Source organism: Oncorhynchus kisutch, linkage group LG22 (assembly GCF_002021735.2).
Source record: "Oncorhynchus kisutch isolate 150728-3 linkage group LG22, Okis_V2, whole genome shotgun sequence".
Classification (NCBI taxonomy): domain Eukaryota; kingdom Metazoa; phylum Chordata; class Actinopteri; order Salmoniformes; family Salmonidae; genus Oncorhynchus; species Oncorhynchus kisutch.
In genome coordinates this window covers 1566394-1590511 of record NC_034195.2, presented here as the reverse complement: position 1 = coordinate 1590511, position 24118 = coordinate 1566394, and the positions used below count along the sequence as shown (strand labels likewise).

The window sequence follows — 24118 nt, the reverse complement described above, 5'->3', positions numbered from 1 at the left end:
CTACCACAATAACAGAAGCAAATATTGTTCCCTACCTTGCCTGGGTTTCCCTAAAGAACTCAATAACATGTGTTTCCCTTTGTCTGTGGCAGATTCAGTAATATTACCTTGACAGCTAAAACATTCATTGCGATGGGAACATTCATATCGCGTCCAGATCAGTGGTAAAGTGCAGTGGTTGCTCTAAATCGATGCTTCTGAATGAGCGCTCAATCTCTCCATTACGGCATTTCACGGTGCTAAAGGCTAACCCTCCGCTACCCAGCGACCATTTACAGTGTCTCTACAGAGAGCTAAGCTCACTGTCCCTTTTAGCCTCCACAAGACCCTGAGGATGTTTATTCATTGCCGAACAGACACACTCAGGTGTGTACACTCAGTGTGCTCTACAGATTACAAATTGGATTGGAACTAATTGAGTTAGTGCATTAATTATCGACAGTTGATGTGGTTATGATGTGATAAGGTGTTGTATCACCTGTGCAAAATACAGTTCAAGATCATTATCTATACAACGTCTGAACCATTGATGATTTAGCGTAGTGGATGAAAATGTTGTTATTATTGATCTAGCTACATGTCCAAAAAAAATAATTATCCTCTCACCTTGGATCATTTATATGAAATTCCTGTTTCTTAAAATTCAGATTACTTGTAAATTAATTTTTTAAAGGAATTCTAGCACATTGCGAGCTGTGCCACTCGGGAGGCTATTCAATTATTTTGAGGGTATTTTTTTAAGAAGCCTTGGTTAGAACAAATGATGTTGTAGTGAAACTCTTCAAGGTCTTTATTATTAACAAAGAAAATTCTGCATTTAAGTGGACTCTCCAGTGCAAAATCATACCTATCACAAATTTTTCCACCGAAATTAGTTGATTTTGACATGTATAAAGTTAGCATATACTGATATATCAAAGGCTGTTGTCCCTGACACAGATTAAGTATTGGGCTAAAAAGTACTTTAAATGGTAATTCTCTTTTAAGCATGCTTTTTAGTAGTATGTTTAAGTCTAATCGAGATCCGGGAAACTGGCCCATAAAACAAACATACAGACACACACACAGACACTTTCTACATTTTAGAATAATAGTGAAGACATCAAAACTATGAAATAACACATGGAATCATATTGTAACCAGAAAAGTGTTAAACAAATCAAAATCTAAATTATATTTGAGATTCTTCAAAGTAGCCTCCCTTTGCCTTGACTCTTAGCATTCGCTCTACCAGCTTGATGAGGTAGTCACCTGGAATACATTTAAATTAACAGGTGTGCCTTGTTAAAAGTTAATCTGTGGAATTTCTTTCCTTCTCAATGCGTTTGAGCCAATAAGTTCAACCAATCAAATGTATTTATGAAGCCCTTTTTACTTCAGCCGATGTCACAAAGGGCTATACAGAAGCCCAGTCTAAAACCCCAAACAGCAAGCAATGCAGATGTAGAAGCACGGTGGCTAGGAAAAACTCCCTAGAAAGGCAGGAACCTAGGAAGAAATCTAGAGAGGAACCAGGCTCTGAGGTGTCGGCAGTCCTCTTCTGGCTGTGCCGGGTGGAGATTATTAACAGTACATGGCTAAGATGTGCAAACGTTCATAGATGACCAGCAGGGTCAAATAATAATAATCACAGTGGTTGAAGAGGGTGCAACAGGTCAGCACCTCAAGAGGTAATATCAGTTGGCTTTTCATAGCCGATCATTCAGAGTTAGAGACAGCAGGTGCGGTAGAGAGAGAGAGACGGAAAACAGCAGGTCCGGGACAAGGTAGCACGTCCGGTGAACAGGTCAGGGTTCCATAGCCGCAGGCAGAACAGTTGAAACTGGAGCAGCAGCACGACCAGGTGGACTGGGGACAGCAAGGAGTCATCGGCCAGGTAGACCTGAGGCATGGTCCTACGGCTCAGGTCCTCCGACAGAAGAGAGAAAGAGAGAGAGAGAGTTAGAGGGAGCATACATAAATTCACACAGGACACTGGATAAGACAGGAAAATACAGACTGATACTAGCCCCCCAACACATAAACTATTGCAGCATAAATACTGGAGGCTGAGACAGGAAGGGTCAGGGAGACACTGTGGCCCCGTCCAACGATACCCCCGGACAGGGACAACCAGGCAGGATATAACCCCACCCACTTTGCAAAGCACAGCCCCCACACCACTAGAGGGATATCTCCAAACCACCAACTTACTACCCTGAGACAAGGCCAAGTATAGGCCATGAAGATCTTCCCCACGACACGAACCCAAGGGGGGCGCCAACCCAGACAGGAAGATCACTTAAGTGACTCAACCCACTCAAGTGATGCACTCCTCCTTGGGACGGCAATGAAAAGCATGAGTAAGCAAATCAAATCAAATGTATTTATATAGCCCTTCGTACATCAGCTGATATCTCAGTGCTGTACAGAAACCCAGCCTAAAACCCCAAACAGCAAGCAATGCAGGTGTAGAAGCACGGTGGCTAGGAAAAACTCCCTAGAAAGGCCAAAACATAGGAAGAAACCTAGAGAGGAACCAGGCTATGTGGGGTGGCCAGTCCTCTTCTGGCTGTCCCGGGTGGAGATTATAACAGAACATGGCCAAGATGTTCAAATATTCATAAATGACCAGCATGGTCCAATAATAATAAGGCAGAACAGTTGAAACTGGAGCAGCAGGACGGCCAGGTGGACTGGGGACAGCAAGGAGTCATCATGTCAGGTAGTCCTGAGGCATGGTCCTAGGGCTCAGGTCCTCCGAGAGAGAGAAAGAAAGAGAGAAAGAGAGAATTAGAGAGAGCACACTTAAATTCACACAGGACACCGAATAGGACAGGAGAAGTACTCCAGATATAACAAACTGACCCTAGCCCCCCGACACATAAACTACTGCAGCATAAATACTGGCCAGTGACTCAGCCCCCGTAATAGGGTTAGAGGTAGAGAATCCCAGTGGAGAGAGGGGAACTGGCCAGGCAGAGACAGCAAGGGCTGTTCGTCGCTCCAGTGCCTTTCCATTCACCTTCACACCCCTGGGCCAGACTACACTCAATCATAGGACCCCACTGAAGAGATGAGTCTTCAATAAAGACTTAAAGGTTGAGACCGAGTTTGCGTCTCTGACATGGGTAGGCAGACCATTCCATAAAAATTGAGCTCTATAGGAGAAAGCCCTGCTTCCAGCTGTTTGCTTAGAAATTCTAGGGACAATTAGGAGGCCTGCGTCTTGTGACCGTAGCGTACGTGTAGGTATGTACGGCAGGACCAAATCAGAGAGATAGGTAGGAGCAAGCCCATGTAATGCTTTTTTACTGCTTTGCAGTAAAACCTTGAAATCAGCCCAAGCCGTAACAGTAAAACCTTGGACTGAGAGGCTAGCACTGGAGTAATATGATCGAACAGTAATGCCGAGGTCCTACACAGTTTTATTTGAGACAACTGTATAACCTTCAAGATTAATTGTCAAATCCAACAGAAGATCTCGTTGTTTCTTGGGACCTAGAACTAGCATCTCTGTTTTGTCCAAGTTTAAAAGTAAAACATTTGCCGTCATCAACTTCCTTATGTCTGAAACACAGGTTTCCAGGGACGGCAATTTCGGGGCTTCACCATGTTTCATCGAAATGTACAGCTGTGTATCGTCCGCATACCAGTGAAAGTTAACATTATATTTACGAATGACATCACCAAGAGGTAAAATATATAGTGAAAACAATAGTGGTCCAAAAATGGAACCTTGAGAAATACCTAAATTTACAGTTGATTTGTCAGAGGACAAACCATCCACAGAGACAAACTGATATATTTTCGACAGATATGATCTAAACCAGGCCAGAAATGGTTTGCGTAGACCAATTTGGGTTTCCAATGTCTCCAAAAGATTGTGGTGATCGATGGTATAAAGAACAAAACTAAGGTCTAGGAGCACGAGGACAGATGCAGAGCCTTGGTCTGACGCCATTAAAAGGTAATTACCACCTTCACAAGTGCAGTCTCTGTGATGTTGTCTAAAACCAGACTGAAGCGTTTTGTATACATTGTTTGTCTTCAGGAAGGCAGTGAGTTGCTGCACAACAGCTTTTTCAAAACATTTTGAGAGAAATGGGAGATTCGATACAGGACGATAGTTTTGGCTTTGGCTTTTTCAAGAGAGACTATTACTGCCACTTTTAGTGAGTTTGGTGGAGACAGAGGCATTTATTATTATGTTCAACATAGGAGGGCCAAGCACAGGAAGCAGCTCTTTCAGTAGTTTAGTTGGAATAGGGTCCAGTATGTAGCTTGAAGGTTTAGAGGCCATGACTGTTTTCATCAATGTGGCAAGAGATATAATATTAAAACACTTGAGTGTCTCCCTTGATCCTAGGTCCTGGCAGTGTTGTGCAGACTCAGGACAATTGAGCTTTTGAGAAATATGCAGATTTAAAGAGGAGTCCGTAATTTGCTTTCCGATGATCATTATCTTTTCGTCAAAGTTAATGAATTTATCACTGCTGTGAAAGCCATCCTCTCTTGGGGAATACTGCTTTTTAGTTGGCTTTGCGACAGTATCAAAAATAAATGTTGGATTGTTCTTATTCTCCTCAATTAATTAGGAAAAATAGGATAATCGAGCAGCAGTGAGGGCTCTTCGAAGCTGCACGGTACTGTCTTTCCAAGTCAATCGGAAGACTTCCAGTTCGGTGTAGCACCATTTCCGTTCCAATCTTCTGGAAGCTTGCTTCTGGGCTTGGGTATTTTCTGTATACCAGGGAGCTAGTTCCTTATGACAAATGTTTTTTGTTTTAGGGGTGCGACTGCATCTAGAGTATTACGCAAGGTAAAATTTTGTTCCTCAGTTAGATAGTTAACCAATTGTTGTCCTCTGACGTCCTTGAGTAGGTGTCTGGAAGGGCATCTAGGGATCTTTGGGTTGTCCGAGAATTTATAGCACGGCTTTTGATGCTCCTTGGTTGGGGTCTGAGCAGATTATTTGTTGCGATTGCAAACGTAATAAAATGGTGGTCCGATAGTCCAGGATTATGAGGAAAAACATTAAGATCCACAATATTTAACTATGTCCTGAGTATGACTGTGGCAGTAAGTAGGTCCGGAGACATGTTGGACAAAACCCACTGAGTTGATGATGGCTTTGAAAGCCTTTTGGAGTGGGTCTGTGGACTTTTCCATGTGAATATTAAAGTCACCAAAAATGTGATTTTATCTGCCATGACTACAAGGTCCGATAGGAATTCAGGAACTCAGTGAGGAACGCTGTATACGGCCCAGGAGGCCTGTAAACAGTAGCTATAAAAAAGGATTGAGTAGGCTGCATAGATTTCATGACAAGTTCAAAAGACGAAAATGCAGTCATTTATTTTTGTAAATTGAAATTTGCTGTCGTAAATGTTAGCAACACCTCCGCCTTTGTGGGATGTGCGGGGGATATGGTCACTCGTGTAACCAGGAGGAGAGATCTCATTTAACACAGTAAATTCATCAGGCTTAAGCCATGTTTCAGTCAGGCCAATCACATCAACATTAAGATTAGTTCATTGACTATAACTGCCTTGGAAGTGAGGGATCTAACATTAAGTAGCCCTATTTTGAGATGTGAGATATCACAATCTCTTTTAATAATGACAGGAATAGAAGAGGTATTTATTCTAGTGAGATTGCTAAGGCAAACACCGCCATGTTTCGTTTTGCCCGACCTAGATCGAGGCACAGACACTGTCTCAATGGGGATAGCTGAGCTGACTACACTGACTGTGCTAGTGGCAGACTCCACTAAGATGGCAGGCTGGCTAACATCCTGATGCCTGGCCTTCACCCTATCCCATTGTGGAGCTAGAGCCCGGTCTATGTTCATAGATAAGATGAGAGCACCCCTCCAGCTAGGATGGAGTCCGTCACTCCTCAGCAGGCTAGGCTTGGTCCTGTTTGTGGGTGAGTCCCAGAAAGAGGGCCAATTATCTTTAAATTCTATCTTTTGGGAGGGTCAGAAAACAGTTTTCAACCAGCGATTGAGTTGTGAGAATGCTGTATCACTCCCCCTAACTGGGAGGGGGCCGGAGACAATTACTCGATGCCGACAAATGATGAATGATTCTTCAAGTGCAGTTGCAAAAAGCATCAAGCGCTATGATGAAACTGGCTCTCATGAGGACCTCCACAGGAAAGAAAGAACCAGAGTTACCTCTGCTACAGAGGATAAATTCATTAGAGTTAACTGCACCTCAGAATGCTGCCCAAATAAAGGCACAGAGTTCAAGTAACAGACACTTCTCAACATCAACTGTTCAAAGGAGACTGTGTGAATCTGGCCTTCATGGTCGAATTGCTGCAAAGAAACCACTACTAAAGGACACCAATAAGAAGAAGAGACTTGATTGAAACAAGAGCACTGAACATTAGACCAGTGGAAATCACACCACAGCATTCTGCAGCGATATGCATTCCCATCTGGTTTGCGCTTAGTGGGACTATCATTTGTTTTTTAACAGGACAATGACCCAAAACAAGAAGGAGAGTGATGGAGTGCTGCATCAGATGACCGGGCCTCCACAATCACCCGACCTCAAACCAATTAAATGGTTTGGGATGAGTTTGAACGCAGAGTGAAGGAAAGGCAGCCAACAAGTGCTCAGCATATGTGGGAACTCCTTCAAGACTTTTTGATAAACATTCCTGGTGACTAACTCATGAAGCTGGTTGAGAGAATGCCAAGCATGTTCAAAGCTGTCATCAAGGCAAATGGTGGCTACTTTGAATAATCAAAAATATAAAATATATAGTGAAAATAAAGAAAACCCTGGAATGAGTAGGTGTGTCCAAACGTTTGACTGGTACTGCATATATGCAGTGCATTCGGAAAGTATTCATACCCCTTGACTTTTTCCACGTTTTGCTACATTACAGCCTTGTTCTAAAATAGATTTTATTTTTACACTTTTGCACATTTCTAAAAATGAAAATAAAAATAATATTACATTTACATATGTTTTCAGACCCATTACTCAAAACTTTATTGAAGCATCTTTGGCAGCATTTACAGCCGTGGGTCTTCTTGGGTATGACCCTATAAGCTTGGCACACCTGTATTTGGGGAGTTTCACCAATTCTTCTCTGCAGATCCTCTCAAGCTCTGTCAGGTTGGATGGAGAGACTCGTTGCACAGCTATTTTCCGGTCTCTCCAGAGATGTTCGAGAGGGTTCAAGTCCAGGCTCTGGCTGGAAAACTCAAGGACATTCAGAGACAGCCAACCCTGCTTTGTGTTGGCTGTCTGCTTAGGGTCATTGACCTGTTGGAAGGTGAACCTTCGCTCCCGTCTGAGGTCCTGAGCACTCTGGAGCAGGTTTTCATCAAGGATCTCTCTGTACTTGTCTCTGTTCATCTTTCACTCAATCCTGACTAGTCTCCCAGTCCCTGCTGCTGAAAGAAATCCCAACAATATGATGCTGCCACCACCATGCTTCACCGTAGGGATGGTGCCAGGTTTCCTCCAGAGTGAAGCTTGGCATTCAGGCCAGAGAGTTCAATCTTGGTTTCATCATACCAGATAATCTTGTTTTTTTATGTTCTGAGCGTCCTTTAGGTGCCTTTTTGCATATTCCAAGTGGAATGTAATGTGCCTTTTACTGACGAGTGACTTCCGTCTGGCTACCATAAAGGTCTGATTGGTGGAGTGCTGCAGAGATGGTCGTCCTTCTCAAGGGTTCTCCCATCTCCACACATGAGCTCTGGAGCTCTGTCAGAGTGACCATTGGGTTCTTGGTCACCTCCCTGACCAAGGCCCTTCTTGCTCAGTAAGCCGAGCGGCCAGCTCTAGGAAGAGTCTTGGTGGTTCCAAACTTCTTTAAGAATTATGGAGGCCATTTTGTTCTTGGGGACCTTTAATGCCACAGAAATGTTTTGGTATCCTTCCCCAGATCTGTGCCTCGACACAATCCTGTCTCGGAGTTCTACGGACAATTCCTTCGACCTCATGGCTTGGTTTTTGCTCTGACATTAACTGTCAACTGTGGGACCTTACATAGACAGGTGTGTGCCTTTCCAAATCATGTCCAATCAACTGAATTTACCACAGGTGGACTCCGATGAAGTTGTACAAACATCTCATGGATGATTAATGGAAACAGGATGCACTTGAGCTCAATTTCGAGTCTCTTAGTAATGGGTCTGAATATTTCTGTAAATAACGTTTTTTTTTACATTATATATTCTAAAAACCTGTTTTCTCATTGTCATTAGGAGGCATTGTATGTAGATTTATGTGGAAAAAATGTAATTTAATCCATTTTAGAATAAGGCTGTTATGTAACAAAATGTGGAAAAAATCAAGGGGTCTGAATATTTTCAGAATGCACTGTACCTACACGAACGCTACAGTCACAAGGCGCTGGCCTCCGATTTATAAGCAACGGCTGGAGGAAGGGCTTTCTCCTATAGAGCAACATTTTTATGAAGTGGTCTGCCTATCCATGTGAGAGATGCAGTCTCAGTCTCAACTTTTAAGTATTTGCTGAAGACTCATCTCTTCAGTAGGTCCTATGATTGAGTGTAGTCTGGCCCAGTGGTGCGAAGGTGAACAGCAAGGCAATTGAGAGACGAACCACCCTTGCTGTCTCTGCCTGGCTGGCTCCCCTCCACTGGGATTCTCTGCCTGACCGGCTCCCCTCTCTCCACTGGGATTCTCTGCCTCTGACCCTATTATGGGGGCTGAGTCACTCGCTTACTAGTGCTCTTCCATGCCGTCACCAAGGAGGGGTCCGTCACTTGAGTGGGTTGAGTCACAGGCGTGACCTTCCTGTTTGGTTTTGCGCCCCCTCGGGCTTGTGCGGTGGAGGAGATCTTTCGTAGGCTATATTCAGCCTTGTCTTAGGGTAGTAAGTTGGTGGTCTGTTGATATCCCTCTAGTGGTGTGGGGGCTTTGCTTTGGCAAGTGGGTGAGGTTATATCCTGCCTGGTTGGCCCTGTCCGGGGGTATCATCGGATGGGGCCACAGTGTCCAGTACCTAATGCTGCAATAGTCTATGTGCCGGGGGACTAGGGTCAGTCTGTTATCTCTGGCGTAATTCTCCTGTTTTATCTGGTGTCCTGTGTGAATTTAAGTATGCTCCCTCTAATTCTCTCTCTTGCCCTCTCTCCCTCCCCTCCCGGAGGACCTGAGCCCTAAGATCATGCCTCAGGACTACCTGGCCTGATGACTCCTGGCTGTCCCCAGTCCACCTGGTCGTGCTGCTGCTCCAGTTTCAACTGTTCTGCCTGCGGCTATGGAACCCTGACCTGTTCACCGAACGTGCTACCTTGTCCCGGACCTGCTGTTATTGGTCTCTCTCTCTCTCTACCGCACCTGCTATCTCTAACTCTGAATGCTTGGCTATGAAAAGCCAACTGACTTTTATTCCTGAGGTGCTGACCTGTTGCACCCTCTACAACCACTGTGATTATTATTTGACCCTGCTGGTCATCTATGAATGTTTGAACATCTTGGCCATGTTCTCTTATAATCTCCACCCGGCACAGCCAGAAGAGGACTGGCCACCCCTCAGTGCCTGGTTCCTCTCTAGGTTTCTTCCTAGGTTCCTGCCTTTCTAGGGAGTTTTTCCTAGCCACCGTGCTTCTACATCTGCATTGCTTGCTGTTTGGGGTTTTAGGCTTTGTGACATCGGGTAAAAAAAAAAAAATGTTTTTAAAATACATTTGATTGATTGATTTCGGTAACAGAACTTTTCAGTCAGAAATGGATTAAATGATGTTGCCGGTTTAGCAACACGGAAAGCATGATAATCACTTTGATGTTCTGTGGTGGTCGCTGCAGCAGGGAGGAGAGAGAGACAACGGGGGCTAGTCACAGTCACTCGTTTTTTTTAACACAGTCGTAGCCCAGCCCGGCACAATCAAATCAATTGCTGGTTGGACTCCCTCTAGTCATTTGTGTCTTAATTATTTTATCAAACAGTGTGCTTAAAGCATCAGACAAGCTCAGTGAATATAGTTGATTTTATTAAAACACATAGGATGTGTCAATTATATGGAAAATAACACGTGTTAACATTTTTAAAAGAACAGAGGACTCTTGGTCGACGAAGATTTATGTTTTGTTGGGGACAGCCCTAATGGCAATTTGAATGCACTGAGATACCGTGACGAGATCCTGAGGGCCATTGTTGTGCTATTCATCCGCCGCCATCACCTCATGTTTTAGCCTGAATCTGTACACAATTCCTGGAAGCTGAAAATGTCCCAGTTCTTCCATGACCTGCATGTCACCCATTGACCATGTTTGGGATGCTCTGGATCTACGTGTACGACAGTGTGTCATGCCTTCAGAAAGTATTCATACCCCTTGACTTTTTCAACATTTTGTTGTTACAGCCTGACCTCAAAATGGGTTAAATGGATTTTTTTTCTTACCCATCTACACACAATAGCCCATAATTATGAAGTGCAAGCATGTTTTTAGACATTTTGCAAATGTATTGAAAATTAAATACAGAAATATCTCATTTACACAAGTATTCACACCCCTGAGTCAATACAAGTACTTGGGAGTATGACTAGATGGTACACTGTCCTTCTCTCAGCACATATCAAAGCTGCAGGCTAAAGTGAAATCTAGACTTGGTTTCCTGTATTGTAATCGCTACTCTTTCAGCCCAGCTGCCAAATTAATCCTGATTATAGATGACCATCCTTCCCATGCTAGATTATGGAGACATAATTAATAGATCGGAAGGTAAGGGTGCTCTCGAGCGGCTAGATGTTCTTTACCATTCGGCCATCCAATTTGCCACCAATGCTCCTGATAGGACACATCACTGCACTCTACACTCCTCTGTAAACTGGTCATCTCTGTATACCTGTCACAAGACTCACAGGTTGGTACTTATTTATAAAAACCCTCTTTGGCCTGACTCCCCCCTATCTGAAATATCTACTGCAGCCCTCATTCTCCTCATACAACACCCGTTCTGCCAGTCACATTCTGTGAAAGGTCCCCAAAGCACACACGCATCCCTGGGTCACAGACACTCTTACTGACAGTTGTGGCTGCTTTGTGTGATGTATTGTTGTCTCTACCTTCTTTCCCTTTGTGCTGTTGTCTGTGCCCAGTAATGTTTGTACCATGTTTTGTGCTACTACCATGTTGTGTTGCTACCATGTTGTTGTTATGTTGAGTTGCTGTCTTGCTATGTTGTTGTCTTAGCTCTCTCTTTATGTTGTGTTGTCGTGATGTGTGTTTTCTCCTATATTTATTTATTTTATTTTAATCCCAGCCCCTGTCTCCGCAGGAGGCCTTTTGGTAGGCTGTCATTGTGAAAAATAATTTGTTCTTAACTGGCCAACCAAGTTAAATAAAGGTTAAATAAATAAATACAAATACTGTGTAGAAGCAGCTTTAGCAGCGATTATAGATGTGAGCCTTTCTGGGTAAGTCTCTAGGGGCTTTCCACACCTGGATTGTACAACATTTGCCCATTATTCTTTAAACAATTCTTAAATCTCTGTCAAATTGGTTGTTCATCATTGCTAGACAACCATTTTCAGGTCTTGGTAACTCCAATGTATATGTGGCTTTGCGTTTTAGATTAATGTCCTGCTAAAAGTTGAATTCATCTCTGTGTCTGGACACTTTGTATTCAGGACAAAAAGTTCATTTATTTTTCACATGTTTTGCCGTATTACTTTAGTGCCTTGTTGCATGTTTGTGTATATGTGTATTCTGTACAGGCTTCCTTCTTTTCACGATGTCAATTAGGTTAGTATTGTGGAGTAACTGCAAGGCTACCTAGTAGCCTAGTGGTTAGAGCATTGGACTAGTAACCGGAAGGTTGCAAGATCAAATCCCCGAGCTGACAAGGTGCAAATCTGTCGTTCTTCCCCTGAACAGGCAGTTAACCCACTGTTCCTAGGCCATCATTTAAAATAAGAATTTGTTCTTAACTGACCTAGTTCAATAAAGGTAAAAAAAATAAATGTTGTTCATCCATCCTCTATTTTATCCGTTTTCTCCTATGACAGCAATTCAACTTGGATGCAGAGATCGCGATATAGTGGCTAAAGCCAAAGCTGGGCCTAAAGTAGTGCGTAAGATTTTGTTGTGACTCTTATGTGGATGATTTGAAAAATATTTGTTATTAATATTTGTGAGCATTCAGACTATGCACTTGATGAATCTATGAAATTGCTTCTTCCAATTATTGATAAACATGCACCTGACTGGCTGACTTACTGCAAATTGAGAAATGATGTGATTCAACTCAACAAAAAGAAGAAAACTGTATTATGAAGCCAAGATCAATAATTTAAGGAATGAAGGGAAAACCAGCAAACCTGGTTTAAAAAAAACAGATATCAAGCAACACTCCTCACTGCACAATGCCTCTCTCTTAATCGACCTAGATTTGTTGTGTGTATGTATTAATATGTAGGCTATCTGTGCAATTTCTAAATGTACAGTACCAATCAAAAGTTTGGACACACCTACTCATTCAATGTTTTTTCTTTATTTGAACTATTTTCTACTTCAAAACTATGAAATAACACATGGAATCATGTAGTATCCCAAAAAAAGTGTTAAACAAATCAAGATATATTTTATATGACAGGTTTGCATACTCTTGGCATTCTCTCAACCGGCTTTGTGAGGAATATCTTTCCAACAGTCTTGAAGGCGTTCCCACATATGCTGAGCACTTGTTGGTTGCTTTTCCTTCACTCTGCGGTCCAACTCATCCCAAACCATCTCAATTGGGTTGAAGTCGGGGGATTGTGGAAGCCAGGTCATCTGACGCACCACTCCAGCCCTTACATACCCTGGAGGTGTGTTGGGTCATTATCCTGTTGAAAAACAAATGATAGTCCCACTAAGCGCAAACCAGATGGGATGTCGTATCGCTGCAGAATGCTGTGGTAGCCATGCTGGTTAAGTGTGCCTTGAATTCTAAATAAATCTCTGACAGAGTCACCAGCAAAGCACCCCCACACCATCACACCTACTCCTCCATGCTTCACTGTGGGAACCACACATGTGGAGATTATCCATTCACCTACTGTGCATCTCACAAAGACACAGTGGTTGGAACCAAAACTAAAACAAATTGGACTCATCAGACCAAAGGACAGATTTACACCAGGCTCATGTCCATTGCTCGTGTTTCTTGGCCCAAGCAAGTCTCTTCTACTTATTGGTGTCCTTTAGTCATGTTTTTTTGCTGCAATTCGACCATGAAGGCCTGATTCACGAACAGTTGATGTTAAGATGTGTCTGTTACTTGTGAGGCATGTATTTGGGCTGAAATTTCTGAGGCTGCTAACTCTAATGAACTCTAATGAACTTATCCTCTGCAGCAGAGGTAACTCTGGGTCCTCATGAGAGCCAATGTCATCATAGCGCTTGATGGTTTTTACAACTGCATTAGAAGAAACGTTCAAAGTTCTTGACATATTCCAAATTGACTGACCTTCATTTCTTAAAGTAATGATGGACTGACCTTCATGTCTTAAAGTAATGATGGACTGACCTTCATGTCTTAAAGTAATGATGGACTGACCTTCATGTCTTAAAGTAATGATGGACTGACCTTCATGTCTTAAAGTAATGATGGACTGACCTTCATGTCTTAAAGTAACGATGGACTGACCTTCATGTCTTAAAGTAATGATGGACTGACCTTCATGTCTTAAAGTAATGATGGACTGACCTTCATGTCTTAAAGTAATGATGGACTGACCTTCATGTCTTAAAGTAATGATGGACTGACCTTCATGTCTTAAAGTAATGATGGACTGACCTTCATGTCTTAAAGTAATGATGGACTGACCTTCATGTCTTAAAGTAATGATGGACTGACCTTCATTTCTTAAAGTAATGATGGACTGACCTTCATGTCTTAAAGTAACGATGGACTGACCTTCATGTCTTAAAGTAATGATGGACTGACCTTCATGTCTTAAAGTAATGATGGACTGACCTTCATGTCTTAAAGTAATGATGGACTGACCTTCATGTCTTAAAGTAATGATGGACTGACCTTCATGTCTTAAAGTAATGATGGACTGACCTTCATGTCTTAAAGTAATGATGGACTGACCTTCATTTCTTAAAGTAATGATGGACTGACCTTCATGTCTTAAAGTAACGATGGACTGACCTTCATGTCTTAAAGTAATGATGGACTGACCTTCATGTCTTAAAGTAATGACGGTCATTTCTCTTTGCTTTCTTTAGCTGTTCTTGCCATAATATGGACTTGGTCTTTTACCAAATAGGGCCATCTTGGCTCAAACGCCATAATAAGAAAAGAAAGTACACAAATTAACTTTTAAGATGGCACATCTGTTAATGGTTGAGATAATGCCAAGAGTGTGCAAAGCTGTCATCAAGGAAAAGGGTGGCTACTTTGAAGAATCTCAAATATATTTGTTTAACACTTTTTTGTTTACTACATGATTCCATATGTGTTATTTCATAGTTTTGATGTCTTCACTATTATTCTACATCTTAGAAAATTGTTTTAAATAAAAAAATATAAAAAACCTGGAATAAGTAGGTGTGTCCAAACTTTTGACTGGTACTGTATGTGGTTCTGTCCTTGAACTGTTCTTGTCTATTAATGTTCTGTAATATGTCTTGTTTCATGTTTGGTGTGGACTCGAGGAAGAGTAGCTGCTGCTTTCGTAACAGCTAATGGGGTTCCTAATAAACTTCCAGATAACAAACTCAGTATCTGTTGGCCTCATGGTGAAATCCCTTGCGGTTTCCTTTCTCTCCAGTAACTGAGTTTGGAAGGATGCCTGTATCTTTGTAGTGACTGGGTGTATTAATACACCATCCAAAGTGTAATTAAATACTTCACCTTGATGAAAGAGAGACACACACACACACAGCTGCATGTGAGCTCTCACATTTTTCAACATGTTTTTTTTTACAAAAGGATAGAGTTAGATAAACTTGTATTTTTCGGCAGGGACATATGCAGGATACTACCCACCACAGCACAGCCTTCACTCCAGATCAAAACTCCAAACTTAGAACCTAATTTTGGCCAAAATTACCTACTGCTACCTAGGATTCCTTTTTCCAATATATACGGAGGGTGCTCTAGCAAACAAACAGCAGAGACCTGAGGACACCATCCAACCTGGAACTGAGTGAGTAGTGTTTGGTCTGATGCTATTTTGAAATCCAAAATAGATTACAAAAACGTCTGTAGCGTCCGAACAGTTTGGGCTACACACTAATATGACCCTCTATGGAAAGGTGAGACACTCAAGAACATGTACATGTCAGACTTGTCTGAAGACCAGGACCCGGGACCAGTTTTAATAAATTATGGAAGTACAGTTTATATGGAAGTAGTTTTGTGCAAAAAAAAGTGGTTAAATATGGGTAAAGAATCAATTAAAGTACATTACAATGTAATATGTTCCTTTATGGGGACTACATGCTGAGTTAAGGCTGCCAGGCTTGCTAGGACAGACCAGATACAACTTCAATTAACACTGAGGTGTGAAGTGAGAGGTGGTGAGGCCTTTGGGCCCAACAAGTGGCAGGGGTCTATGGGCCCAACAAGTGGCAGGGGTCTTTGAAGCCCCCTTTGAAGCCCTGTTCAAAGACCATCCAGAGACATTTTGTATAAGAAATCTGCCTTCAGAAATCAAAGCTTCTCCCGAGTGGGTGTGACACCTACTCCCGTTGCCTGCTGCACAGGCTTCTTGGATTCCACTTGGCGATCTGTTCACCGTCTGCCCTGGCCCGTCTCCCTCTGTCTGGTGCAGGTTCCCTCACCACACTCCCTCTCTCTCCCGACCTTTCCCTTGCCTCCAGCACACACGGACTGTTGGGGCGAGTGACTCTGAACTTACAATAGTTAGCCCCAAGTCGTTATATACAGTTGAAGTTGGAAGTTTACATACACTTAGATTGGAGTCATTAAAACTCGTTTTTCAACCACTCCACAAATTTCTTGTTAACAAACTATAGTTTTGGCAAGTCGGTTAGGACATCTACTTTGTGCATGACACAAGTACTTTTTCCAACAATTGTTTACAGACAGATTATTTCACTTATAATTCACTGTATCACAATTCCAGTTGGTCAGAAGTTTACATACTCTAAGTTGACTGTGCCTTTAAAGAGCTTGGAAAATTCCAGAAAATGATGTCATGCTTTAGAAGCCTCTGATAGGCTAATTGACATCATTCGAGTCAATTGGAGGTGCACCTGTGGATGTATTTCAAGGCCTACCTTCAAACTCAGTGCCTCTTTGCTTGACATCATGGGAAAAATCAAAAGAAATCAGCCAAGACCTCAGAAAATGTCTGGTGCATCCTTGGGAGCAATTTCCAAATGCCTGAAGGTACCATGCTCATCTTTACAAACAATAATACGCAAGTATAAACACCATGGGACCACGCAGCTGTCATACCGCTCAGGAAGAAGATGTGTTTTGTCTCCTAGAGATGAACGCACTTTCGTGAAAAAATTGCAAATCAATCCCAGAACCACAGCAAAGGACCTTGTGAAGCTGCTGGAGGAAACGGGTACAAAAGTATCTATATCCACTGTAAAACAAGTCCTATATCAACATAACCTGAAGGGCCGCTCAGCAAAGAAGAAGCCACTGCTCCAAAACCGCCATTAAAAAGCCAGACTGCAGTTTGCAACTGCACATGGGGACAAAGATCGTACTTTTTGTCCTCTGGTCTGATGAAACAAGATCAGAACTGTTTGGCCATAATGACCACCATTATGTTTGGAGGAAAAAAGGGAAGCTTGCAAGCTGAAGAACACCATCCAAATTGTGAAGCACGGGGGTGGCAGCATTATGTTGTTGGGCTGTTTTGCTGCAGGAGGGACTGGTGCACTTCACAAAATAGATGGCATCATGAGGGTGGAAAATTATGTGGATATATCGAAGCAAAATCTCAAGACATCAGTTAAAGCTTGGTCGCAAATGGGTCTTCCAAATGGACAATGACCCCGAGCATACTTCCAAAGTTGTGGCAAAATAGCTTCAGGACAACAAAGTCAAGGTATTGAAGTGGCCATCACAAAGACCTGACCTCGATCCGATAGAAAATTTGTGGGCAGAACTGAAAAAGCGTGTGCGAGCAAGGTGACCTACAAACCTGACTCAGTTACACCAGCTCTGTCAGGAGGAATGGGCCAAAATTCACCCAACTTATTGTGGGAAGCTTGTGGAAGGCTACCCGAAACATTTGACCCAAGTTAAACCATTTACAGGCAATGCTACCAAATACTAATTGAGTGTATGTAAACTTCTGACCCACTGGGAATGTGATGTAAGAAATAAAAGCTGAAATAAATCATTTTCTCTACTATTATTCTGACATTTCACATTCTTAAAATAAAGTGGTGATCCTAACTGACCTAAGACAGGGAATTTTTACTAGGATTAAATGTCAGGGATTGTGAAAAACTGAGTTTTAATGTTTTTTGCTAAGGTGTATGTAAACTTCCGACTTGAACTGTATTTATTCATGAAAGTTGCTCTAGAGTCAATGTTTTCATCAACAACAACAAACAAAAAAAATCTGCGAAAACTAGATGCTTTAGGCTTAGTGAATGGAAATTAATGCAAATCTAATTAGCATAATACGAAAATCCCAAGCTATCCCAAGCCAAGCTAAAAATCGTTCTTCTTACAAAAACGTCTGTAGCGTCCGAACAGTTTGGGCTACACACTAACATGACCCTCTATGGAAAGGTGAGACACTCAAGAACATGTACATGTCAGACTTGTCTGAAGACCAGGACCCGGGACCAGTTTTCATAAATTATGGAAGTACAGTTTATATGGAAGTAGTTTTGTGCAAAAAAAAGTGGTTAAATATGGGTAAAGAATCAATTAATTAAAATTCCTGAAAAAAATCTCATAAAATCTTACATCTCTCAGATTTAGGACAAACACTTTAAAACAAACTTCCTTTTGATTTATTTTTGACTCTCTGTTTTCCCATGTATGAATCTGTTATTCAATGCGTTTCTATGGGCTAAAAGCAGGAAGGACAAATTCAATGTTTCATCAAATAATATTTGTATATGTTTTTTATATGTTTATATGTTTTTAGAACTAAACCTAAAATCCATAATCAAATAGCTAAATTATGTAGCTTTGTAGAACCCCCCCCCACCCCCCCACCCCACACACACACATTTAAGTTCCCTCTGATCCTTGTAAATGCATTAAGCAATTTGTCTAACTTCTGACTTGTCTCAAAGGGACCTCAATGTGAACTACATCCTAACATTCTGTCGAACATTCACCAGAGAATGTCTTTGGGTATAGCAGTCTGTGCCAGAGTGCTCGCTTTCGATCGACACAAAAGAGATCCTGGCATTTCAGATGCTTGTGCATTGAATGGTGTCTGCCATTGCCTGCTTCATCATACTTCCTATTCAAACCACTGAATGGAGGAGTCGTCATAAACTTTTACGAGACCAAAAATGTCCTCCTTTTGTGATTTTCCACTTAATCATTCCCCAGCGTATGATCGAATATCTTCATCAAAAGCATCTCTGCGAATTAGGACTGTGTTGCTTTTTACCAATTTATCCCCAGGATTGTTATGTTTAAGGAATGATCAGTTGCTGACTATGTTGTTGTTGCTGTTGTTATTGTCATTGGAATGAGGCACTTGCATTTGAAAATGTCAGTCGGGCCTTGGAAGAAAAAGAACTGGCGGAAGTGACTCTTAGTGGTTTGCTACCAGTTAAATGTTTTTAAAATAAATTATTGTTCTTTTGGGTGTGATGCACACATGACAAAAACCTCACAATTTAATATTCTCTAATGTGAAGAAGGACCTCAAAATTAGGCCCCCTCTGTAAAACAGAAAGAAAACACGGCAATGTTAATTGAGGTAAAAAAGTCCTTAAGATTCGCTTGAAATTCAGTTTATGAAAGAAGCTGCCATTTCGTGGGATGGAGAAAAAGGTGAAAAGAAAATTAGGGCTGCCGATAGTGACCTCCATGCACCCTCAATTTGTCACTGATCTGCGGGCTTTGTTGATTGAAATTTTTAATTTGGGTGTTCTTTAGACGCACCGTGAAAGGGCATTGTCGCTAAGAGATGAACTCTCTGGCTGCTGTGCGAGCGTCGAAGGCAGCCAGCCATTCAACGCTGCAAATGGAGGTTCTCCCTCCCTCTTCTCTCCACCGTCTCCCTCCATCTCTCTCTTTCTTACTCTTTTCTATCAATACCTCTTTCTGGCTGCGCCATTGGTTTTTTTGGTTTTTTTGGGGAGGGGAAAAAAGCCATGAATATGGGGGTTATGAGACATGAAATGGCGGATTAATTGAATCTAGTGAGAGTCTTTGGTCCCCGCAGCTGGACCGGTGCTTTAGAGAAACACAAGGCTGCTCTAATTGTGGGGAAGCACAAAAAGTATCCTTCGAATTCCTTTGCCTTCCAACGAGAGCGGGAATGCCATTCAGCCACATAATGGCCCTATTAGCTGCTTAACTCAGCGGCACTACATGGGAAGATTTTCTCTGCTGAATGTTTGGGGTGGGGAGGCGGGGTAGAGAGAAGGGGAGAGAGTGTGGTCGTCCATGCGTGCCTTGTGTGTTTGTGCGTGCGTGACAGGATGAAGGAATCATTTTCACCTTATCTCCCTCATAGATTTTTAAAATGCTTGTTTGTTTGTTTCCTTACAATCTTCTCAGCAACAGCACCATTCGAAAATCGACGACCTGATCGATGACACGTTTAAAGACATGATTTCCTCCCTGGTCTCAAAGGTACAGTATGTTACTGCACATCCTCCACAGGCTCAATGACAACATCCTCCCTATAGATGCAGTATATGTCAGCCCACCTCAAATCAAATGTCCGTTTTGCTAAGAATCACATTATCACTACAGCAACTTGATCCTAACCTTACCCAGTTTTATTACACCTGATTTTTATTTTCGTATTCTATGCAAAATATGATAGAATATGTTCTAATTAAACGATGACAGGAACACATAGATCATTTGAACAGGAGAAAGTCATTCAGGCTGTGCACTCATACCCCATATTCCTTTACAAATGGCAAACTAACATGTCTGATTGTCTTCTCCCCTGGAGTTTGCTGGACCTCTAGACGCCGTTCTCTCCAAGCTCTCCAGATATGACGAAGGGACGTTATTTTCTTCGATCTTCTCTTTCACGGTAAGTAGCAGCGCTTTCAGTGCATTCAGTGCTAACAAAAGCAACGCTTTATTTGTTGCAACCAAATCTGCTCAGTTGAACATTTTTGTGTCTTTCCTTTGCCTCGAAGGTGAAAGCGGCTGCCAAGTATGTGGATGTGCCTGTGAGTATCATGTCTCCTTCATTTCTAAAGATGTCTTACTTTCTCATATGAACCTGTTTGCACAATTTATTTCTGTCTAAAAGAAACATCGCTCGGAACGAAAGCTGGCATTGAGGGGGATCATATTGTTCAAGATTTGTCATAATTTTTAACGTTTCACCTCGTACCACCGTTGTGTGTCAGAGCGTTCAAGGTTGAGGCGGCGTGCGGGGCTAATTATTGCCACAATTGTCGAATGAAAACTTTTTGGAGCGATTCGCCAAGGTGTCGGTCATGGGCGGTCACCACTCGCCACAGCAACACTAATGAGTGACAGCGCCATGGCAGGGAGCAGGAGCTCTATATCAGCAGACAGAAATATGACAAACAGCGATGAGGAAGGCCTCCAATTACCAAAAGAGAGACGCAACAACACATACTGAAGGACATGCACATTACTCTCCAGTGGTCAGGGATTGTAAAGCTAAAGTAGAATGTTGAGGTAGGTTGTTCAAATTTGGGCCAGGGTGTCATTACTTGGTCAGTTTAGACACGTAGCCCTTTCCTGCAGTCAAATGACCTAGTGGCCTCATGGGTGGAATGCAGGTGAGGCTGGTGGGAGGAGCTATAGGAGGACAGGCTCATTAATGGATGGAATAGAATAAATGGAACAGAGTCAAACATGTAGTTTCCATATGTTTGCTGTGTTTGATACCGTTGCATTAATTCCATTCCAGCCATTACAATGAGCCCGTCCTGCTATGGCTTAAAAAAAAAGATAACAGAAGACTGAAATATAACAAAATCGTTTGACATAGAAACCCCGGATTTCCGTCAGAGTTTTTAAATAATGTTTATTAATTACAAAATTATGAAAAATATGAATAACATTCCACCAGCGGCAGCTGGTGTTAACTATGTGTGTGAGGTGTATACTTTTGTTTCAAAGTAGATTTATTTAAGACTACCAAGAAAAACACTCTGTGTGACCCTGATTTAGCCTGCTGCAGTAGAAGGTTAATTGTGACATACTGTTGGTCTTAAGCTATCAAAAGCTTTGCCCTGTTCAAGATTCAGTCCATTCACAATCGTGGGCTGGGTTTAGTTCTGTTTCTGTCCACAAATCTTACTCTTAACCCAAATCAAGAGGTGGTTTCACTCTATGATAACCAAGCACACTCTTTTCAGAATCCATGAGTAGCCTGTAAACGTTTGATAAAGACAGCCAAGCCAGAGCCTCGCAAAAGCCTTTTGCCAAACCTTTGTGTGGTTCTCTTCAGTCCTCCCCCTCCCGCCTGTCCTTGACTCAGCAAATCCCACGTGTCCTATTGGCACTTTTTCCCAAAGCTCTGAGCCTGTCAAATCTCCTCTCCTCCTCCTCCCTTCACCTGAAATTAGAATGTGACCTCCACCTTGTGCTTTTGTGTGGAGGGAACCGAAAGCTGCTACGCCCCTGGTTACAGGTGGGCTAAAGAGAAGAGGAGGGTTGTGTCGCTGGGGCCTTTAGCAGGAAACTCTTTTCGGTCCCTCCCTTCCTTTTTTGTGAAGACTGCTGTTCAAGGGCCCCGTGTTGGCAGTGCACCCTACTGGTTCACGCACATGCACACGCTCGCGCACACACACACACACACACACACCCAACTGCACCTGGGGGAAACCGATCCAGGGTAGGAAACCGAACTGGCAGTGTATAATTAACAGCAACACATTTTTGTCCCCTCTCTCTCTCTTTTGTCTCCACAGCTCCCAGCGCTTATCCCCATCAGGTTAACCGGGCTGCCTCACCCTAACTGTACACCTCTCATTCAGCCACCACTTGGCCTGGCTCCACATTTCCTCTCCTCCTTCACCCTCTTCTGCACTCCCACACCCTCTGTCTATCTCCACCACACACACTTTTCTCTTAATCCTTCCCTTTGACATGATTCCATTTCACACTGGATTGTTGATGGTCTGGAACAGCCTGTGTGTGTGTGTGTGTGTGTGTGTGTGTGTGTGTGTGTGTGTGTGTGTGTGTGTGTGTGTGTGTGTGTGTGTGTGTGTGTGTGTGTGTGTGTGTGTGTGTGTGTGTGTGTGTGTGTGTGTGTGTGTGTGTGTGTGTGTGGGTGTGTGTGTGTGAGTATGTGTGCGAGTATGTGTGTGTGCGGGTATGTGTGTGTGTGCGGGTATGTGTCTAGCGTGTTTGGCTACAAGTCAAGTACAGAACTAAAGTTTGTTCTTTGAAAGAGGGCAGAGCTTGACAGAGGGCGACCGGTGTGTATTTTGTGCGAGGCCCCAATCTGGACTGTAGCAGTGTTGGAACCTGGCCTCTGTCTGTATCTCTACCATGCTTCCCTGTCACACTGCTTTGTCACCTTGTCACAGAGGGAGAGAAGGAGAGAGCTACTGAAAGAGATGGAAAGGGGGATAGAAAGAGAGGAATAGAGAGGTCCCTGCCTTAGGGGTGTGAGGTGGGGCAGTGGGGGGACAGTGATACTCCCAATAATCCTGATACACACACACACACACACACACACACACAGCCCCACACCTGTCCAATTCATACTGTCACTCACTGCAGCGCAGGAAGTGGCGGATTTAACATCTCCACCCACTGGATTACAGTTTTTTGACAGCCCTGTCAATCATCATCATACCCAACCCCCCCTTGACCTCGCATCTCACCCTCCTCACCCTTATTGTACTTTAACCCCTGTGACACTGAAGTACAGCTCATCAAAGGTCCATATGAATTACTGTGAACTGAATGTAACCTTTGATTAAATACATTCATGTCACTTTGTGGTACATCATTTTTACAGTATGAAATACATTTCTTTGTGAGAAACATATTTCTACACTGTATTGGATGCCCTATTTTATTAATGTAGGAACAGCATGGATCACAAAGGAAAATGTGATCTATAAAGAAGCTCTACTCATTGTCTCATTGTTTTATTTCAGTGAAATGTGTTTTATAGAGGAAATGTAGGGATATTTTGAGGGGAATATGAGTTTATGGATTTGAGAGTCAATCAGTATTTATTTTTAACACATTTAGGATGGCTGTTTTGCTGCTAGGCAACTGAAAATACGCCATTCAGTCAAGCAACAAATATCTATTTGGATGCATGAGCAGAGGTGAGTTCTCAGCACCATCTACTATTGTGTGCTTCAGGTTTTCCCCTCCAGCGTCTTCTTTATCCAACTAAGCGGCAAAATCACATAAATGATGGTAGCGGCAAACACATTTGTGGTCGGTTCAATCCTTTTTAAGGGAGCATTTATTTTTCAGGAAATAAAAACTATTTAAACCAAAAACAATAGACCCCAGTTATGTGACAATGAATGAACAACATCTTTCTTTGAAATATACAGGATAGTATGATGCTTTGCTGGGTTGAATGTAGTTGTATTTGTACAGGGTTTGATTGAAGTTTTTATCGATGTTGAGTCACATACATCATGTGGCCCAGTTGCTAGAGCATGGAGCTTGCAACGCCAGAGTTGTGTGTTCAATACCCACTGGGGACCAATTGGAAAAAGTATGTAAACTGTATGTACTCACTACTGTAAGTCACTCTGGATAAGAGTGTCTGCTAAAAGTTTAAATAATATGTGATTATTTTACTCTACTTATCGTTTATCAGTGTAGGGTCATGAATTGAATTACAATTACATCTTACAAAGTTCAAACAAATCCTGTCTGTGACCTAGACAGTGGGTGACTACGCCAAGTGTGAAAGCTGTTATTTTTTAGAGTAGTCACATGACAGTGAGTCAGGGTCAAGACCACCTCTGACACATCAGGGTCATCCCTGTCACGTCAGAATCACCTCTGTCACTGGAAAGCTGACTGGGTACAG

General features: G+C 42.5%; 1 protein-coding gene across 1 annotated transcript in view; it reads left to right on the top strand.

Moving 5' to 3' along the window:
• Window positions 1-24118, top strand: part of LOC109867510 (calcium-dependent secretion activator 2) — a 185979-nt gene that overhangs the window by 146462 nt on the left and 15399 nt on the right. Inside the window, exons 20-22 of the mRNA XM_031801768.1 lie at window positions 19663-19737; window positions 20069-20152; window positions 20262-20294. Of these exons, the coding sequence (XP_031657628.1) occupies window positions 19663-19737; window positions 20069-20152; window positions 20262-20294 (192 nt within the window). The remainder of the gene's footprint in view (window positions 1-19662; window positions 19738-20068; window positions 20153-20261; window positions 20295-24118) is intronic.